At 37.9% G+C, this 21,576-nt stretch overlaps 2 protein-coding genes across 5 annotated transcripts in view; one reads left to right on the plus strand and one right to left on the minus strand.

Moving 5' to 3' along the window:
* Positions 1-21,576, plus strand: part of pc.2 (pyruvate carboxylase, gene 2) — a 208,723-nt gene that overhangs the window by 165,444 nt on the left and 21,703 nt on the right. For all 4 annotated transcript variants that reach the window (XM_012962236.3, XM_012962238.3, XM_012962237.3 and 1 more), the window contains 4 exons: positions 17,083-17,227; positions 17,348-17,437; positions 18,815-19,036; positions 21,282-21,438. In XM_012962236.3, coding sequence (XP_012817690.1) covers positions 17,083-17,227; positions 17,348-17,437; positions 18,815-19,036; positions 21,282-21,438 — 614 coding nt within the window. The remainder of the gene's footprint in view (positions 1-17,082; positions 17,228-17,347; positions 17,438-18,814; positions 19,037-21,281; positions 21,439-21,576) is intronic.
* lrfn4 (leucine rich repeat and fibronectin type III domain containing 4) lies at positions 466-15,615 on the minus strand. The gene is made up of 3 exons (XM_004913523.4): positions 14,459-15,615; positions 5,968-7,363; positions 466-2,264 (listed from the first exon to the last, which is right to left on the minus strand). The coding sequence occupies exons 2-3, from the start codon at positions 7,347-7,349 to the stop codon at positions 1,478-1,480; spliced, it is 2,169 nt and encodes a 722-aa protein (XP_004913580.1). The 5' UTR covers positions 7,350-7,363; positions 14,459-15,615; the 3' UTR covers positions 466-1,477.

Here is a 21,576-nt window from a genome sequence, read left to right on the forward strand (position 1 = left end):
GGCTTGAAAGCCATTAATGATATATACAATGCCTTGCAAAATTTTTCAGACCCTTGACCAATTCTCTCATTTCACCGAATAACGGTTCCAACACTGATATATTATACTGTTATATTACTGAATATAAAAATAAAAAGATCCAAAAAGAAATGTGAGTAGAGAAGAGAATATAGCAGAGTGCCATATGTATAGAACATGTGTATGGTTATGCCCCAAGTGTCTTAGCTACCTAGAATTGCCTCCTTTTTCTACTCTTATTTGCTCTCATTTAGGACTGGCGTGGGGACAATGGAACTGCTGCAATGTCAATGTAATATTGCTTTGGGAAATAAATGCTACTCCACCATGCTGGAGTCACTTTACTCATATGCCAGGCCATTGCTAAGGCCTCTAGAGCCTCACATTTAAAATGTATAATATGATTGGAGTACCAGTATCTTTCTGTAATTATTTCACATTACAAGAAAGTATTTATTTTTTTTCTTTATTGGCAAATAATAGAAAAAATACCAATGAGCAGAGATAGTTATATATTTGTATCTTAGGTTGTGATATTTGAGACTTTAAAGTGCTAAAGGTTTTTACCCCCACCTTTTAAGAACTTTGCTGATATGACAAACGTTAACTTGCTCCTGAAAGGTGAACTACTAAAAGACACATTTTTACACTGGGCCATTTACTATGAGTTAATCCAAGCAAAATATAAGCAGACACGCACATACACACCAGCATCCATAGACACAAAATGTGATCGGAAATGCTTTGGTTCCAACCTTTGTGCTGGGTAGAACTCATCATATAGCACAGTTCAGTGGGATAGGTGTAGTATGCTCGGTTAAACTATTCATTGTTGATTCATGTCTTTGTCGACCCAGCTTCTGAAATTGTTTTTGATGTCATCGACATTTTGTAATGACCATTTATAGGAATATTTGTGGATTTGGCCTATAAACCCAATTTGCAGGGGCCTTTAGAATTACCAGAGGAGTTTTGTAATGTAAGAAAACAGAAAATACTGGTAGATTCTAAATCTAGCAAAATGCTAGGAAGGATACATTTTATCACATTGCTCCTCCTTATATGCGTTAAGCTGGTTTCTTGGTTTTGTCTTTGCATGTATTGATTTAAAAATAAATCCTCTGAGACCAAAAAGAGTTTTTGCCTTGTGTATCCATAAAGAATATAAGAAGGTGTTTCAACCTCAGCAAAATTGTGTCTTCAAACCAGATTTTCCTTCTCTGCTTTGTCCTTGTTTTTTGTTATCCTTCCAATGACTTTTACAGTTCACACAGTTAGTGAAACAGTCCTTAACATTTAAATCCAGCTGTACTTTGCTTTATCTTCATTGGAATGAAAAGTGTGCTCATGGCTCGTTATTGGTGATTCAAGAGTTTACTGTCTTAAGTACAGTATATATAACTCCACCAGGGAGGCAGTCCCTTTTTAAAATTACAAATCTAACACTGAAGCCGTCTGTCTATACTACACTTTCTTCAAGCTCATCAGAGCTAGAAAATAACACTTGTTTTCCCTTGGATAACTCGGTCCCACAGTTTGAGAGCATGCCATGCACAGACTGACTTCGTTTTGTCCATATAATACTTAGTCGCTTTGCATAACTATAACAAGTAGTAGTTGCCATTTCCCCCATATCCACAGAGCAGCTGCGTTTGGCTTTTGGAACACCAAAAACAATATAATCTTCTGGGCTGGAACCATGTGCTGTCCTAGCCGCTTCTGATTCCACAGTGCTTTTGTTCTCTTCTCTCTCTTTCACTTCTCTGTGTCTGGCCTTTCTTCTTTGTGGCTTGACACCATGCACAATTCTTCCTGTATCCTCTCTATAAGTTATATTGGAGCAGCTAGGTTTAGCAGAGTCATTGTTCATCCTACATTGAAGAGGCAATCCATTGTGGACAAGCTGACTTCCACTGGTCTGTGAGTAAACATTAGTAACCTTGGGAATGCCTGCATGGGCACTACTGCAAACCTTATATTTGACCATCATGCCCACTGTAAAGACCAACAGTGTGACTACAATGATTCCTCCTATTATGATGGTTAGGGTACCCCCAAGAAAATGAGCATGCAAAGACCGGCAGTCTGGAAATGTCTCTCCTGTAGTGAACTGAACACACCCCAGGGATCTAGTAGCTGCTAAGGAGGTGGCCACATCATCAGAAATGGCGAGTATGCAAAGGTCATAATCCACTCCCGGTACCAAGTGCTTTAAGGCAAAGTGCTTGGTTGTAGATGGCAGGATCCTGAAAAATGTAAAAAGTTAAAATCATATATACATATCAATGTTTATATATTTATGCACTCCTTACTCAGAGATACCCTTTCTATTAAACTGCTAATTTTCCTAAATCTTTGTTGTGGTAGTAATGTTGGATTACTGAAGTCTCTCTTATGAATAATTTTGCTAACATGTTACGAAACTCTTCTCAGCTGATAGCCATCTTCTAAACATATTGTATAGTGACATTTACTATAGTCCCTTAAGCTACACCAGAGTTTTTTGTAGCAGTAAACAGCTATTTTATCAGTTCTGTCAGTGTCCAGATATATTTATATGCCTCATAATCATAAAATATTAAAGGGATCATATCAAAATAATGCTCCTTTTTTGTGTATTCTGAAAGTGACTGCTCAAAAGTACATAGAAGTGTGTACAAGTATAGGATCTGTTATCTAGAATGTATGGCACCTGGGGTCTTCTGGATAAGGGATGTGTCCGTAATTGGGATCACTACCTCTTAAACTTTCTATAAATCATTTAAACATTAAATTGAACGGTGTCATCATTATATTACATAAGCAGTGTATCTATTCCATAAATCTCATCAGTGGACAGAAATTTCTTAAAGGAAGGAAAGTCATTTGGCATTTTACTGCCAATAGATTCGCCACATTAGTGCCACCTAGAATGCTATATTTATTCTGCAAAAAGCTTTACTAAGCCTGAGTAAGATTTGTGTTTAAGATTGCAGCTGCCATTTAAACTTGGTAGGTTAAGGGGAGTGAGTTTTATGAATTCTTAGGGGAGGGGGGAGCAGAAGAAGGGAGAGAAGAGAGAGCTGTGCAGGCTCTGGCCCTGGGAATGAGAGGAAGTCAGATACCCTAAGAACATGTTTAAAAAAAAAACAGAGACAAGAAATCCTGAGTTTCTTTTGATAGAGGACTGCATTACTGCACATTAAGCATAAGGAAGATAATAAAAAAGACTGCTAAAAATTATATTGAACTACATATTCCATTAGAATATACAATTGGTATGCTGCTTCTGGAATGTATATGATAACAAGTGTTGGCAAGTCTAGTTTAACCTGAAATTGAAATGACTGTATGGTTATTGTCAGTGGATTTACTTGAATTTGGGATTTTTAAATTATATTTTAGAAAAGTGATTGTTGTTTTCTCAGATTTATACAACTTCTTTAAGACGGTTAGCCCATTACTGTTGCTTTTTAAAGTCTGTATATTAATAAATCTGTGTACAAAATTATATTGTGCACTGATATAAAATATCGTTTGGCAGGTGTTATTGAATGAGTTCTGTTCCCCTATTATAGCCTGGATTGGTTGGTTCCTAGTTCGGCAACAGTGTAGCGAGTGAATATATGCTGAGGGGTGGGGGGGGGGGTTTGTAATGCTGTTAGTTTCTCACAGGATTGAGGTACACAGTAAGAATGTGCCTATGTCCAGCATCAACATTAATTGGAAGAACACTTGAGGATAATTGCAGCCAAGTATTTAGACGTGAATTGCAGGGAAAGAGATGAAAAGAAAGGTCTATATTGCAGTTTGAGTATTTGGCAACACATATATGCATGACTTGGACTAAAGATCGCTAAGTGAAAGAAACCCCATATATTTAAATGTTGTTGCCGGCAGGTTGCCAGCCTATGTAAAAATGGAAATCTGGAGATAAAGCTCTCTGGGTAGAAATACACACCTGCATGTTTCATTTGCCTTGTTTCTGTAAAATAAAATGAATGCAAACTCTTCTAGTCACAGCCAGATGCAATACATATGGAAGACTGGATAAATTTAGTTGAGAAAGAAGTATTTAGCGCAGCATCCTAGTACAGGTATCGGACCCCTTATCCGGAAACCCATTATCCAGAAAGATCTGAATTACGGAAAGGCCATCTCCCATAGACTCCATTGTAATCAAGTAATTTAGGTTTTTATAAATTATTTCCCTTTTCTCTGTAATAATAAAACAGTACCTTGTACTTGATCCCAACTAGGATATAATTAATCCTTATTGGACGCAAAACAATCCTATTGGGTTCAATTAATGTTTAAATCATTTTTTTAGTAGACTTAAGGTAGGAGATCCGAATTACGGAAAGACCCCTTATCCGGAAAACCCCAGGTCCCGAGCATTCTGGATAACTGGTCCCATACCTGTACAATAATAAAGTCATTGTATTTTTGTTTTTGGGAAAAAGCTTTAAGTTGCTTTACAATCTAGCATTTAAAGAGGGTTACATATAGCACACATTCTTTCCTAATCACTGTGTTTACACAAGGGAAGTGCTAAAAAATGTAAGCAATATATTAATGGAAGGATTTAGGCTAGCAGGCCCCACCACTAGCTCAGTGATAAGAACCATAAAAGCAACCATAAAATGTAAACTTGTATCTGTCTTTTGTGGGTTTATCAATTCCTATTTAAACTGCAGTCCTGAGTTGCATTGTGGGTGTTCATGTTTAAACTAATGAATAATGAACCCCATGTTGTAAAGTATAAGCATATTATAAGTCACTGAGATGTTCCACAATGTATAAAAGCACATGGCCTTGTGTTTTTTTTTTTTTTTAAACTAATGGCATCACTAATCACCGTTTTATAAGGATATAACTTACAGGATATTCATGGCTCTTCTGTATTGTTTACATAAACATTTTCTGTTCAGTCAGTTTAGCTACTATTTCTGAAATTTTTTTTTTTTTTTTTTTTTTACTATATCTTAATATGTGTGAATGCATTTGACATTTCACCTATTTCCTTTTGTGTTTAAGCTGTACATATATAGGCTGTGAAAAAATAATGCATAACAAGAATAAAGTTACCAAAGACACCATACATAGTACCTCCTGATTTATAGTGAGGTCTCATTATTGTTAGTATTGCTATCTCATTTCTGCTACTTATATTCCATTCAGCACTTTGTATCAATTTGCCTTCCACATGATTTTGCTTCATTGCTTGCAGCATACACAATTATTGATGGGCAGAGTAAATGCAGAAAAGACATAAAAACCGGAATAAAACTTACAGGGCACTCTAACAAAGGGAACAAAGCATAACAATACCTGTTACAAGGTATTGGTGTAGGGGTGAGAGTGGGTGGACACTGGGATGGTAATGGATACCTGTGAAAAGCCACTGTAGGCGTTCGGTAAATATTAGTGTAGTGTAGTGTACATTAGCATAGTGGGTGGAGCAATCCAACCCGGGCTTTTGAGGGCCTGTATAAGGGTGAAGACACATGGTAGCAGCTACTTGTTGTGGCTACTAAAAAAGACAATGCTGACCATTTACTGATAATTTTCTCTGTGTGTTTTAGCAGAGGCAATTCTCTGTATTATCTATGGCAGGGTATTTTCTGGAGTTTAGTAGCCTTGAAAAAGTAGCTGCTACTAGTAGCCCAGTGTGTCTTCACCCTAAAGCAGTGTCTGCATTGAAGTGACTCTATTACAATCTTATCTTGTAAACACTTGCAGTGCACCTTTATCAAATTAAATTGTGTAAGTAATTTTTGTTTTGGACCTAACATGCCTAGCTCAACAATGACTTCCCTTTACCATTTATCAATGTTTATTAATTATTACTATGTTTGTAGTCACCCATATTGACTATAAGCGAGAGTCAATTTGTGAAATGATGAAAGATTATAGAAAAGGAAATACATTAATGATGTTACTTTAAAAGTTAAAAGTAGTCTTTCCTACCTGTACACAAGAGTTTCATCAACTGTGCAATTATACTGAATCTGATACATCCACACTATGTAGGCTGATCTGTTCATGAACCAACGGACCAATGCAGATGAAGAAGTTACATCTGAAACTATAACAGCATTTTCTGGCAGTCTTTTCTCCTCTGTGACATTTGCAGATGCTTTAGATGATGTAGTAATGTCAGATGAACCTGGGTCCTGCCTTAAGACACTGATACTCCCATTGTTGCGATGGGGCAAAGGGATCATTTTCAAATCCACCTGGGCTGTTGATTCTCCGGCAGCATTTATGGCTATACAAGTGTATGATCCATCATCCCTGATTGTAGTAACCAATATGTCTAAAGTCCCATTTCTGTATGAAGCTGTTCTGGAGGAATTTGGCATAATCTTATCATCTGGGGATACCCAGTGGATGACTGGCTCTGGGTCCCCTATAGCCCGGCACTTAAGAGTAGCTCTCTGCCCTTCTAACACCCACAGTTGATGTGTATGACGGGTGATAAGAGGGGGCTCACAGGTAAACTCTTCTTCTGGTATAGACCAAAAATATCGGCCAGCCAACTGTGACGGAGAAGCACAAGTTTCCATATCGTCTTCTCTAACCAGGCGACGTAACCAGAGGAGCTCACAATTGCAGTGAAATGGATTGCCTCCAAAGTTTAGCACAATGGTGGATGTATATGGAGTTGGGCTAATTACCCCAGTCTGAGAACGAACAAAGAGTGGGTCTGGAGGTAGTGTATGGAGTCTGTTGGATGTCATGTCCAACCTTGAGAGTTTATATAGCTCTGAAAATGTGCCTTCCATAACAGATTCTATCAAATTATGGTCAAGGTTGAGGGTATGAAGACTGACCATATTTTGAATAGCCTCCCATGGTACACTAACTAAGTTGTTATAAGACAAATCTAGGTCCTCCAAGGTAAGATGGAAATCATCAAAGGTAGCTACTGGAATTGTGACTAGTTGGTTGTTATTGATTATTAGATGCTGAAGGTTAAGCATCCCTCTTAAGGCTTCCTCATGTATCAGTGTAAGACGGTTTCCATCTAAGTGAAGAGATCGTAGGCTTTCCAGGTCTCCAAAAGCATAAGGTTTAATATTGTCAATGGTGTTTCTGGATAATGTGAGGTCAACAAGCCCTGTCATGTTAAGGAAATCTTCTTGCTCTACCACACGGATGAAATTGTCAGCCAGCCTTAATTCTACAGTCCTGCGGTCAATGTAAGGTGGAACATATAAAAGTCCTTTATTTGCACAAAGTGTACTTAGGGATTCTGAGAGATTCTGACAGGTGCAGTGAAAGGGGCAAGTATGGGTGACTTTCACAAGGCTTCCTACCAACAGGACACCCCAGAACAACTTTTCCATGGTAGTCTTTGCCTCTAAAAAAAATAAAAATAAAAAAGTTTTCATTAGTAAGTGTTTGCAGAGGAGTAGCATTCATGCTCCTTCTAAAGATACTTATGGCTGATATCTAGGCCTCTTGTGCCTTATACACCAATGGAGGTGCAGCTGACAAAATGGAACACAGTGCTTTCTAAGGGAGTACAAGTAGGCAGAGCATTCTTTGCCCAGTTATCACCTAGCCCAAGTGGAAGTCACAATTCACACAATATGGGTTGTTTTTTTTTAGCCAAATCAGTTATATTTTACTAAGCATTCACTATATTTAACCAGAAAGGCTACTATTCATTCCATTTACTATATGTTGTCTACAGAATACATCCTTTGTTTAAATTTACTTTGTTTGAAGTAATGCTTGTTTTATGTTAAAAGCTATCTTTTAACAAAAATGCCAAGGCTTCAAAGCTACATTGAGCAATGTACTGATATTGGAGTAAGACCAGTGTCCATTGGTCTAGAGGAGATTGACTTCTTTCCCAGTTTTGGTTAAACAGCCAGTGATGCATTCTAGCTCTGTAGGTCTTCTTTCGCAGCTAGAACTAATCCATCTGATGTATATAAATGGGAGAACCCTTAACCAAGTGAGTCGACCACCTATGAGCAGGTACTCAGTGTGCTACTTCTGGCGAGCATACAAAACATTTTGTTACTGCTGGATCTTACTGCTATATAATCCTGGTTTAATTGAACACAGATTTTTTTTTCACCCCACTGCATTTTGCAACCCTTCTTCACATAACTAAGTTGTATATATCCATTTGCTATTATTACAAAGACGCAGAAGCACAAGCCATCTGATTAAACACAGAGAAAATAATATTTGTTCATTCTTCCTTAAAGCTCCTGGGCTTTAGTTATAAAAAAAAAAAGATGTAACGGAGGCGTTTGCAGAAAACATCCTCTCATTGTATGTGTGAATGGACAATTATGTTTGTATCTGTTTGCCTGTGTTTTTTTTCTATTAAAAAAAAAAACCTTTTTATATAATTTTGTGGCAGTGTATGTTGGGAAGCACAATGTGGTTGCTGATCCTATGTGTATGATTTTTAGACATGGTATGCTAGGTAGCAAGGCCAGGTTCTTATCTACATTTAGTTTTTGCACCTACTGTTGCCAACCTTGGCATAAAGACCACCCCCTATAGGTGTGTGTGCTGTAATATATATTTATTTACTATTCCTTCATTTACAGAACACTATTTTATCCTAATAGCTAGCATTCTTTAGCCTGCAACTTGCCACCATTTTAAAGCAGAGTTAAAGTGCCTGACTTAGTAAAGCATGATTTTCTACAGGTAACTTAATATTTTATATAACAGTCATAAGATATAGACTTTTAACTTGTGATTTTCTTTAGAAAAATATTAGGCTTATTGAAGTCAGGTGGAGTCCTGGCATCTCCAGGGCAATTAAACTGCCATTCTGAATCATTCAAATATGTTTTCAGCTCTTAGAGATGTAAGGTATTTAATAGTATTTCTAATATCTAATATTTTCCAAATATTAATATTACCATTATAGCAGGAAATTAGTTCAATCTTTAAATTTAATATGAAAGTAATAAAAATGGCCTTGTGCACTTCTAAGTAGTCAATAAAGTGCCTGCCAGTGCAGACTATCATTAGATCTGGGTCTGGTGGGATGTAGTTATCCTGAACAGTATTAAATTTCCATTCTGCGTCTCTCTTATGGTAAGATCAATATTAATTTCCATAAGGTCCATTTCACAGATCTGTTCAAAGATTCATCCCCGCACAAACTTGCTTATTTAAACTAGACTAGACTTTGAAAGTAGGAACTGCAGATATTATGGCAAATGGAGCAAATGGGAGACTAAAATTCCTTATTGGTCTCTTTTACTATTATCCTTTAGCCATGTGTTTAATGGTAAAATGTGTAGCAGCAACATCAAGGACCACATACACAAACACATACATAGATTAGGGCGAGTTCAATCAGAAACAAATTAACCTGCCTGTATTTTTCTGGAAATTGACTTTGATATTATATATTAAGCAATATCCGGTAACTGGGTTCCTGCATTCATACAGTCCAGTGGCATGTGGATTCTTGTTTAGACCATTGTGAGGGGAGACAAGAAATTGTTCCTAATTCTAACATTGGGGCAATCTGTTTTATCAGTTAGCTGTTTTTGTTGGCCCTGAATTTCTCAAATACACAAACTTTACTGAAAAAAGCCTCATCCACTTACCAGTTGTCAAGGCTAGGTTATAGCACATTTTGGAAGATATTCTGTGTATTAGTTTTGGTGCTGTTTGTACTTTGAAACTGTACTGCTCCATTTGTGCCTACTGAAAATTATATTATTAGACCTCACTTTTTTTGTGGGGCATATGGGCATAGCATTATTTCTAATAGTAATGGCAAATCTATTTTGCCATTTCGTCCTCCGTGTCTAAAAATGGATTGTCGGGAGTTTGCTTTTTTGGTGCAATGTGCATCTATTTTTGCATCCATGCTTGTCTGCAAACTTGTAGACAAAGAAAAATATTTTGCTGGATGATAAGATATTGGAGTTAATGATGTAAACATAAGTACTGTAAATAGTATAAGTATATTTCTTATCTATTTATATGTATTTGTATATAGATCTAATTGCTGTATGTTTCCTGTTTTCTAAGCTCTCTGACCTTTACCATTACCAATTCAGGAATAACTTTGTTAGACCCTTATACTTTTTGGAAACTGGTCCAGTTATGCTTTGAAAATACCAATGTGTGAAATACTTGTTGAGCTTGAGCTTTCGTTAAGCCTAAGAAACAGAAATCAGGGCCATCCCTGTGTATTCTTCTGTTTCAATTTTAACTATTTCATTTTTCCCAAAGATTTTCACTTGTCTTTTATCCATGGCATTTCCTTGATTGCCTGGTAGGAATTGCAGTACAGACCCCTGGGCCCTTTTTCATCTACTTGCTTATATCCCTAGTCAATATTTGGGGACGATTTGCTAAAATGGGTTCTAATGCACAAGTGCAGTAACACATAGCAACCAATGAGGTATTTGCTTTCATTTTTTAATTTGATGATGATGGATTCAAATTCATTTGCTATTTGATTTAGACAGGTACTGCTCTTAGTATAAAAGCACCATTACCTTTTAACACATTCATTAACACTTCTGATTGATGCTGTTGGGTCCTGACAAATAAAAATGATCTCCTAAAGATAAAAATTGTATGAAAATGTCTCTTACTCACATATTTTCTATTTATAAAATTAACAAGCGCATCCATGCGGTTTCAAGTTATGCATTTGGTCAGAGTCGTCTGATACTGCAGTGTTACAGAGCGCTTTGAGACATTCAGCCATAGATCCATAAAAATATAGGTCAGCAAATAAGTGTTTTCACCCTAACTGACCTTCAAGCTGGGCTTTCAGGGTTATCTAGGAAAGCAAATAGGCTTACACACACACTCTCTCTCGCTCATTCTTTTTCTCTCTATGTATATAGAGAGAAAGACAATGTCTTTGCTCTCCCACATATCCCTGAAAACCCTGGTGTAATATATATATATATATATATATAATATTAACCCCGCCCATGTCTGAACTTTGCATGTAGGTATAATTTATTTATAAAGTGTTGCAAGGATATGCAGCGCTGTACAAACTTACAATGGATAAAAGTACACATGGATGACAGATATAATGCAATAAATATGTATAAATCCACAGAAGATAAGTGTCATGAGATATAAGGGTCAGTAGAAAGGAGGTCCCTGCTTCACAGAGCTTACAGTCATGTCTTCAGAAAAGCCCAGGGCTCAAGATTCTCTTAATTTACCACTGTTACTTGTCATAAGGGTACTTTATCCCCTGGTTTTTTAAGGCTCAGAATGCTTTGGTTCCTTAAATAGATTGGTCAGCAGCTTCAACACTAAAAGGTATGCTAGAGGTACTGAGGCCTGATTCCTAGGGTCCCTGTGGAGTCTTCTAGAATCCTTGTGATTCAGACAGACCCTTCTAATAGAGTTCTGCAGTAATATGGTGTAAATTAGACAGGATGTAGTAATCCATAATAATCATCAATAAGACATTTATAGCAGACTGACTACAGCAGTTTGGGGCATCATTTTGCTGTGGTTGCATAACTAGGGCTGTCATCTTTAAAAAAAAAAAAAAAAAACTTTGCCAGCCTGGTGGTAATGGGGACAGACGTGATTGTAAGGGTGCAAGGCAGTGATATAGGGTGTGCAGAAATTGGACAGATAGAACAGAGAAAGCAGTAAGATGCCTAAAATGGGAGTGAAGATTGGAAAAGAATAGTGCTTGAGCTAGGGATGGAACAAAGGGAAATTACAAATTTACCTGGTAGATTTGCAATACCAACCCCTACTTTGGCTGGTGTTTTTCCGGCTAGGCCAGCTCAAATAGTTGCTGGGTGGCAACCCTATGCAAACCTAGCTCTGTTATTGATATTATTGGAATGGAATCTTTTATCTGGAATGTTTGGGGCCTAGGGTTTTCTGTAGTGTGAAGCACCATGCCTGAAGGCTAGAATAAGTATTTAAAATGAGGGGGAACAAAAGAAAAAAGAAACACAGTAGTTATGCACTAAGCAAACTTTATGTTCAATAAGTTAAAATCAAGTACAAGGAATGAAAAAAAAAATTAAAAATTGTTTCTTTACTTAGGACTCCATGGGAAAAGGCATTGTCATATGTCAGTCCTTTTTGAATAACTGGTTTCTGTATAATAGATGCAATGCCTGTGCTATTTAGCTGTCTGAAATCACAGCATTTGAATAGAATTGACATTTATTAAATATTTAATTCTGTGAATTGGGGATGGATAGATTGCAGTTTTGCCCCTATGGGGTATAAACAAGCACCTTAATGACGTATACTAGATGCAGAACTTTTTCAGCTGAATTAGTCTATATATACTCGGATACCTGTGATTCTTAACACTGGTTTATCACTAATCTTAATGAACTCTGCCCCACTGTAAAGCAGTGTGAATACGTCTTTGTTCTTGGGCCTTCCTTTAGCAGGCCAAATAGCAGACTTTGCTATCTGCCTTGTTGCTTAGCAAAGATGTTGCTAGGCACATCCTCTAAGGTAGAAAAATGCTATAGCCAAATGGGTTATTGGGGGTGCCTCTCAGAGAAAAGGTTAGCACTCTGCAGATGTGTGGCAAAAAACGGCACAGTTATAGCAGAGAAGAGGTTAATCAAATTCATGTCAATGGCCTGGGTCCACTTTTGGTAGGCGTTCAGCTGGGTTAACCCAGGCCATTGACATGAATTTGATTTTAGTTAACTGAATATATTAGTATTAAGCAGGTTACAAACTGGTACTGCATAAATAAAGGGTATAAATGATGGCTCAATCCTGGCTCTCTCATTCATTTGGAGTCAGATGTTGCTGTTAACAAGCTGTGGTTTTGCTCATACTCTGTCATTCTGTAAATGGAAATGGCTTCATATGAAGGCTGCAGCTCTTAAGCATAGGATTCCTGCAGTACAATTTTCTAAAAAGATTATTGTTGATTCCTTGAATGTTTACAGCAAATATGGTTTTCCAAGGAAAGAAAAAGCTATGTGACACATTCAAGGGCTTAGTCTAGAAAGGAACTTTATAAAACCTTATCAGTCCATTGCTGAAGAACATTGTAAGGCAGGGAATGTCTTTATCACTTCTTTGTCACTTACACATGATGTGCTTATTGATACTCTGCAGGCAAGAGACAGCTTAACGGTTTACTAATTCTTGCCTTAGTATCACAGAGAGGGATAACATTAGGCCCTTAGCAGTGAAAAAAATTTGTCAGAGCCTTGTTGCCATATGCATCTGCCTGAAAGGTTTTGGGACAGGAGTAAAGTTTCTCTAGACTTATGTTAGATAAGGATTAAGGGAATGATGTGTGGCATCTGCAATTATTGCAGTGCTTTTATAAAGCATCTTTATCTGTATCTTTATTTTAATACACACCTCAATATGTTACTAACTGCCATTAGATTTTTGGACAGACTTTCAGAGTGATAAATGCAGTTGTCAAGCAGAGGAGGCCATTGACTGGGCAGGTTGAAGTGCTATGTGCATGGAGACCTGTACTTAATTCAAAAAGACTACAGAAACAGATGCAAGATGTTAATGAGCTGTCAGTCTTGCTATACAGCACTCTGGGAAGTGTATTGTCCCAGGCTTAAGTGTGTTAGTCTCCTTCTAACAGCCTTTCTTACACTGGCTCTCAAAACTCAGAATATCTTTGAGACTTTTCTATGTATTGCCTCTTAACATAATCAGGTCCTTTTAGTGTTTTTCTTTTCACAGCAAGATTCCTATAAACCTGCTTGTTACAATCCACAGCCTTTCCTTTAAGCCATCATTTCCAATAGCAGTAGGTCAGTGATTTCTAACTGTCTGTCCCACCCCAGGTATGGACTCCTCTTAACCCTCTCCTGCTACCTTTTTCTTCAATTGCTCCTATGCATTGGCTTTACCAGCTTCTGGTTTCAAATGACTTTATGACAGATATGATCCATTTTTCACAGTTTCTTAATCTCACCATCATGCATTACCCACCTCCTTTCTATGATGCAGACGTCTCTTGTCAGACCATCCCCTACACCAATATACACATACATCTCTCACAGAAGTGAAGAAAAAAATTGTAAGCATACACACCATCCTTATTACAGAAACTAAATGAATATTACACACCACCCTAATCACAGAAACAAAAAAAACATTACATACAGATTCCTTAGTTCTACCCACAACACATGCAATTACATCCCTATGTATGTTGCTTTGCACACACTGTAGCTATTGGTTTTCATGCTGACACATATACTTAGCTGCACTAAATACAATTGTTATCTCTGAATTCCAAAGGGGCAGAAGCATTGCCATGCTCACTCATACAGCTCAGTCCTTATCAGCACTGCATTCACATGGAACATTGGAAACTACAGTATTTCCATAAACAGTTCCATAAACACTGCCAGGGTATGGAATACATGCAACATTACCATCACCCCCTCTTATGTACTGCCATCCCTGCCCTTTTTCTGTCAATATATACCAAACACTGACATGTTTCCATTACCTGTATGTTTCTCCTTTCCTCACTAGTGTCCTTCCAATATGACAGGGATGCTTTCCCTATCCTTTCTTGTATTTGTAATCCATTGTCAGGGTGGCATTTCTAACAGAGCAAAGCAAGGCTAAAGGCTGGCACTCTAGCCCTTCTCACTGTCACCCCCCTGTTCTTTTTACTGCAGTCCTCTTTCTCTCTGTCCCACAGAGAGACCCCATAGAACAGAAGGAACATCAAATGCAGGACCAATCCTCTCACACAACCACCCCATTGCACAATTATAGGGCCTTTTTGGGTTCCCCAAATCCAAAGTCTTGGATGATCCACGCTGAGTTTTCGTCCTGTTATACCATAAAGGTTTCCACTTCTTTGTGCTGTCCCCAAAAAAATTCTTCAACGAAAAAATATCAGTCTTCTCTTGTCTGAAGCAGAGTTTAGATCATTGGTATTTTTTGAGATGTGTGTCAGGAAGGTGCTGAGAAGTAGTGCTACCGTTCCTTTATGTGTCGCCAACTAAATCCATTCCTCAACCTAATATTGGCTTGGTATTCCATGATAAGTGGCAAAAAGGAAGCCATTTATTTTCTCTCTCTTTTCCCCTTTAGCATAAGGAAAAAGCATCAGAAATGATTTGTCCCTTTAGGTTAAATAACCAAGAAAGAACAGGATATTTTCCGAATTATGAGCAGATCCAAAGAAAACCCAGAAATGTCTCATCAACCTGAACCCAAGACTCTGCAGACAAGATTTGGTGCAGCAGTTATAGGGGTTAAAATCCAGACAGGCAAGTTAAAGAGCCAAAAGGACACATCACAAGAGAGATAACTATGGGAGACCATTATGCTTTCCATATAGACTTTAGTCTTCACCCACTGTATAGCCCCAGAGTCATCCTTATTCGGCTTATTCCCAGAAACAAGGTGGTGCCATTCAGCCGATAACAGGCAACAATGATTTTCTCTTTAGCAACAAAACACAATCTGATTGTCTCTGCTTACCCCAGCTTCCCTCCTTGTCCTTCTGATGCCTTATTGGATAGCATCTTTCACATATTTAATCCAGGTATGGAAAGACTGGATGCAAAAGAGGCGCAGAAAGCGATGGGAGAGAAAGCTAAAGCAGCAAGCTGCCTGGTGGGGTGAGGGAGAGGGTGGAGGGAAATGGAGGAGGGGAAAGAAAGTAGCTTTTATCCCAGCCGCACTGCTGTGCCTGCACAGCATCTTAAGCTCTGCTTTCTTCTTAACCTTTTCTATCCAAGCAGATTTATCAGCTTTTGTGGTGCCCTTATATTAGTCTTTCTTTACAGGTTCATGTAGCTATTGTTACAAACCTCATACGATTTTGTTACACACCTCTGAAGTCTAAACAGCCCTTCTTCAGATATTCATTGGTTTCTACTTTTATTATGTTATTAATTAAAAGGAAGGGCTTGCAGTATAGGTAAACTGTCAATGAATTCACCAAAGGGACACACTGTGATGGTTACAATTGCAGTTGGTAAGTGACAGCTGTTTGAAAATCTACATTTCCCCTTAAATACCATGGAATAGGTCATTACCCATGCCATAGAATGGATCAGTAAAATAGTAAGCTGTATGTCAATGACAAGCTGAAAACTTAGCCAGAGTTTAGTAACTTGTCTTTCTTGTGGGCAAAGTATGTTCCTCCTACTTTGGGTGTTTAAATTAAACTTTGTCGCTAAAGTATAACTTTGGAAAGTGTTCACACTCAATACACAAGTACACAAGTATTATACAATAAAGTTTATATGGCAAGCAACACTATTTTCTCCTTTAATAGATATTTATTAGGAAAATTGTTAGAAGTCACATAAGCAAAATTAATGTTTTGGAGGTATCCACCCTCTTCCTCAAACACCTCATTACAATATTAGGATTCAGCTGTTCAGATACTGTAGATAGATTGATAGATAGGCAGACAGACAGACATATAATATGAAGGGTGGCTTTCCCAAGAAAGCTCATTCAGTGATACAAAGAACCATCCCTGAAGCTCTACAGTATTTGCAGCAGTCGTGATTTACTCATCATGATATTTATTAGCTGGTCTTTATGAGGCCAAAGTGATGCATTAATCCGTTCCCTTAGGTCCAAGAAATGGTGTCATTTTGTGTTTGTGCTGCTCATTTACTTTTGCTCACTCTTGTTTTCTTATTTTTATTTTTAACATGCTTATTTGTCATTACACCTCTGTAATATGCTACATAAAACCTCTAAAGAATTTTTATGAATGATGAAGAAAATCCTTAAGGGGTGATACCCTTAGGATCTTATTTTATAACATTGTACTTGCAGTGATGCAGTTTCATTTCTCCATCAATTCAATATACACATAATTTATATTTAAAAGGCAATTTTGTGACTGTGCCTTGGAGTTATTAAACAAAATGTCAATACAGTTTCCTTTGTGCATCTTTGCTATTCATATGTATTACATGTTGGTGATTTATTTTCAGTACAGTTGTACCATAATTTCTAGCACCAAACCCCACTGGGACATTCTAATATTAATGTGCATTGTTACAGGTGGAATCTCAACTTTAGTTGAGGTTTAACACTGCCTTTTTAAAAGTAATAAAATGTCGGCTTTGATTTATTTTTTTTCCCTTCTAGACCAACATTCCCTTCTTGCAAAATGTCTTGAACAATAACCAGTTTCTCCATGGTACAGTAGACACACAGTTTATTGATGAAAATCCAGACCTCTTCAATTTGAAGCCTGTGCAAAACAGAGCTCAAAAACTGCTACATTATCTAGGTAGGTAGATATTTCCAGACGTGAGCTTTCTCAACAAAATGAGTTGCTTATGTTTAAAAGTGGCTTGAAAATATGAAAATCAAATAGATAATAGTAATTCTTTTCAATTTGTTTTTTTAGGTCATGTTATGGTAAATGGGCCAACAACACCAATACCAGTTAAAGCAAAACCATCCTCTGTAGACCCTGTTGTACCTCCAATCCCAATGAGTAAGTGTATTTTTACAAACAGTTTGGTTGTTAATGTATAATATAGAACAGGGCTGTCCAACTGGTGGTGCTCCAGACAATTTTTATGGTCTGCTGAAAGGATCCATAGACTGCATGGCATCATCATTTTTGTTAAATCAGCCTCAGACATGCTATATGAGAAATAATGAGCCCACTACGTCACAAGTTGGATAACATTGATATAGATGTTAAGCACTAAAGCAAAGTCTTACCTTCTGGGTAAATAGTATATTTCTTTTCTTACTATTGTAGGGACCCATAGGGTTAAGCTCCCTCTGGTGTTATCCCCTACCTCTTCACACCTTTATTGTTATTGGGTAATAGCCCCTGTACTCAGGTTACAGTTCTAACACTATGCCCTATAGGTCTATACAGGTTGACCAGACAGATAAAGTGTCTAGCAGGAGGGAGTGGCTTCCTCTTTGGCTGCCACTGCGTTCAGGCATCAGTCCACTGAGCCTGGAGCACTAAGGCCCCAATAGCATTTCATCTGATAAGTCGGGGACAGGGCCCCGTGAATGAGGAAAAGACAGCATAGCAGTATTTGTAATAGCACCCTCTAGGAGGTGTGAGATCAGTCAGACTTATTTAGCAAGGGCAGTCTTGGCCCCATCCAGAATACTAGGAAAGGAGTAGTCTTCCTACTAGGCCTTCATTGCCTTTATTGTAGGGACACAGAAGTGCTAGGGACTTAGGTTAGCGAATATGCCTTGCCCAACCTCTTGAAGAGAAGGGACTACGCCGGTGAGCTGCCTATACCTATCCTTCTGTTGATGCTTTACCTACCCAACCTCTTGATGAGAAGGGATTACTAGGGAAACATCATATTCTACCTATTGCTCATCTGTATTATTGATTGTACTTCTGTATGCTGGTCTACCTCAACTCTGTGTGAGCATATTACATAACCCTGAAGATACACCTTGTCTTGGACAATAAAGCTTCATCTAGTTAATCTGCAAGAGCTCCTGGCGTCCTATTCCTTTAATCTACTGCACAACACCAGTTGTGTGTGAGTTGTAGTTCATCTACACCATATAGCCCTAGACTCAGCTCCCCTATAGCGGAGGTCCATCCTGGGACAGGGGGTTGCATGTAACACATGCTCTAAGCCCAACTAGCCTGGTATATACCCCTTATTACAGTCAAACAAGTGTTACACTATTTACCTGAGGAACATTAGAACTGTCACAGTCAAAATCCCATTTTCCACTCTTCCCACCTTTTAGGCAATTGCACTGCAAACTCTGAGAAATATTTCCTAAATATGGAATCTCCAACAATTACATTACTGTGTTTAAATACGTCCTGTACTTTTGTGCAAGTTAAAAATGTTCTTTTATTTCTTTCACTTAGATGATCCACCTCCTGGCTTTCGTGATATTCTCCTGCGAGAAGGTCCGGAAGGTTTTGCTAAAGCGATACGACAGCATAAAGGCTTATTACTTATGGATACAACCTTCAGAGATGCCCACCAGTCTCTGCTTGCAACCCGTGTACGCACACATGACCTTAAGAATATTGCTCCCTTTGTGTCGCATAACTTCAACAACCTTTTCAGCTTAGAGAATTGGGGAGGTGAGGCACTAATTAGGTGTTGATTGCAAACTTCAGTTTGATATTCTATCAAATTGGTAAAACAAGTAGATACATTACTGTGTTGATCTAAATATGCAAACTCTACAGAAACAAATAATTTGCCAAAGCGCTGTCTTAAGTGAACTCTGCTTAAAGTAAAAACATTTTGTTTCCCTAATCGGGTTGATGCATTACCCAATGATAAGATGACCTTTAAGATGTGTAAGCAAATGAGAAGGGATAGATCATAAAGGGCAAGTTTGCATCTTGTGGAAGGATAGTGGAGATGAAAGTTTGGCTGCTAAGAGTTGGCCAGACAGATATAGGTATATTTAAGGGTACATTCTAAAAGTCAGGGGTAGATCTTAGTTTAATAGGACCTTCTGGTTTGTTTCACAACCCTATTAAATGTGCAGATTTCATATATTTAGTGATTTTGGGGGCTTTAGTTACCCTTTGCATGGGAATGTCTGTAGTCATAGGTCATGTCCTTTGCTGGTTTTCCCTTAGGGTAATATCACACTACAAGGAAGGCTTTGGGCAGAGATATTGAGTGGTATAACATTAAGATTGAGAATTGGAGGCTTTAAGCATCCTGACTGGCTGTATTTTGAAAAAATGTTTTTTCTAAGAGCAGCCCTGAGACAATGCAGATGAAATTATATAATGCACTGCTTTTTTCAAATGTAAAGCATTTTGTGGTGGAATTCATATTTGGGGGTGGGCTATTCCTGCCTGTTTAATTGTAATGGTACCTCATTCCCTATAGCCTAGCACCTCTTCAATAAGACGTTATAACATAGAATTTGTAAGCAGCTTTTTTTAATCCCTTTTGGTCTCTGCTTCTGACTCTCACTTCAAGGACAATGTCACAGCAGATATGAGGTCTCCTCCAGGTTTGTTAATCTGCTGTCTAGTTGTTTTATGAGTCAGAACCAGCAATGCAGAGAATATGAGCAACCAGACAGATACTGCTTTAAATTTACAAAACACTAAGGGCAATGGCACATAGGGGGAGATTTGCCATCTGTGGTAAAAATGCACTTCCATGGGCGACAAATATCCCGAAAATTCCATCCCCTTTCCTAACATTTGAATTGCTGCAAGTAAATAGCATAACTAAAAGTGATTCATCTTAATTGTGGATAAACGCCTTATTTCGTTCGAATTGCAGCAATTTAAATGTTAGCGAAGGGGGTAGCATTTTCGAGATATTTCAAATCTCGCCATGAACCATTGCCTTAAACCCACTGCTAAAAAAATGTGTATGTAGTTGTTTAGGATTACATTTTCTTCCATTATGCCAAAACCTCTTTTTGAGAGGAGGAAATTTCATTTCAAAGGAGAACTAAACCTCAAAAAGAATGTACCTAAAAGAGCTGGCCCTTATGTCTTGGGGATCTGTACCAGCTCAAGGCAATCACAATTCTTCAGCAGCAAAGATGTCTCTGAAGATTCTGCTATAGCCCCCATCATCTTTTCTGACAGTACATACTTTGAGCTGCTGTCCGTTACCGAGTATAAAGTAATTAAAAAAAAAAAGAAAGAAATATATGTATGTATGTTTATATTATAAAATGCACAATAGAAGTGTTTTATTTATTAATTCAGATTCTTCTTACATGGCAGCATATCAACCAGTGCATTCTGCATCATAATTTATTAATAATAAGCACTGTAGCATCAGCTTCTGTAACAGACATAAGCTCACGTTCTGATGTTTCAATGATTTCTAATGACCTCTAAGCTTAGATTCTCAGCAGCATCACATTCTGTATATGCAGGGTGGTTCTGGCTCATTTACTAATGTCTGACAAATTTGCACCAGGGCAGTAACACATAGCAACTAATAACAATTTGATTGGCTGAAATGGGTTACTGATACTAGTGGCTAGTTGCCCTTTGTTATAAAATGAGCCCTGCACCAGAATATAGGGAGTTGACAACTTGAAGGCTAATGAGCCTTGGCCTGTACGTTGCTTTACAGACCACTTTTAAAAAGTGCAGTATTCTCTCAAAGGTCTATGCACAAACACACCACTATTTCACACAGATAATTGTACATATACACAGTAATTGCTCAGACCCTCACAGTTTTGCCACACGGTTTTACTGAAAAAATTGGGTTTAGGGTGGATTAGTGGCAATGCTAGGCATGTCTGGTGAATAGGTTGGAGTCTGGCCTAACATATCCCAATTTTTCATTTGATGTTGTAGTCAATTTTTTTTTTTTTTTTTTTTGCAGGTGCCACATTTGATGTTGCAATGCGCTTCCTTTATGAATGCCCTTGGAGACGCCTACAAGAATTAAGGGAACTCATTCCGAACATCCCCTTCCAAATGCTACTTAGAGGAGCAAATGCCGTAGGTTATACTAACTACCCAGATAATGCAGTCTTCAAGTAAGTTCTGAGAATATCTGTGTTATTACCTGCATCTGTATTATTGCCTGTTGGAAAGTCTGATTTAAGGTTTCATGCAAAACTCTTTAGGTTGTATGTTCTTATGAGTCGTATTAAGTGCAAAATACAAAAAAGGAA

This window comes from Xenopus tropicalis, chromosome 4 (genome assembly GCF_000004195.4).
Source record: "Xenopus tropicalis strain Nigerian chromosome 4, UCB_Xtro_10.0, whole genome shotgun sequence".
In the NCBI taxonomy this organism is placed as follows: Eukaryota; Metazoa; Chordata; class Amphibia; order Anura; family Pipidae; genus Xenopus; species Xenopus tropicalis.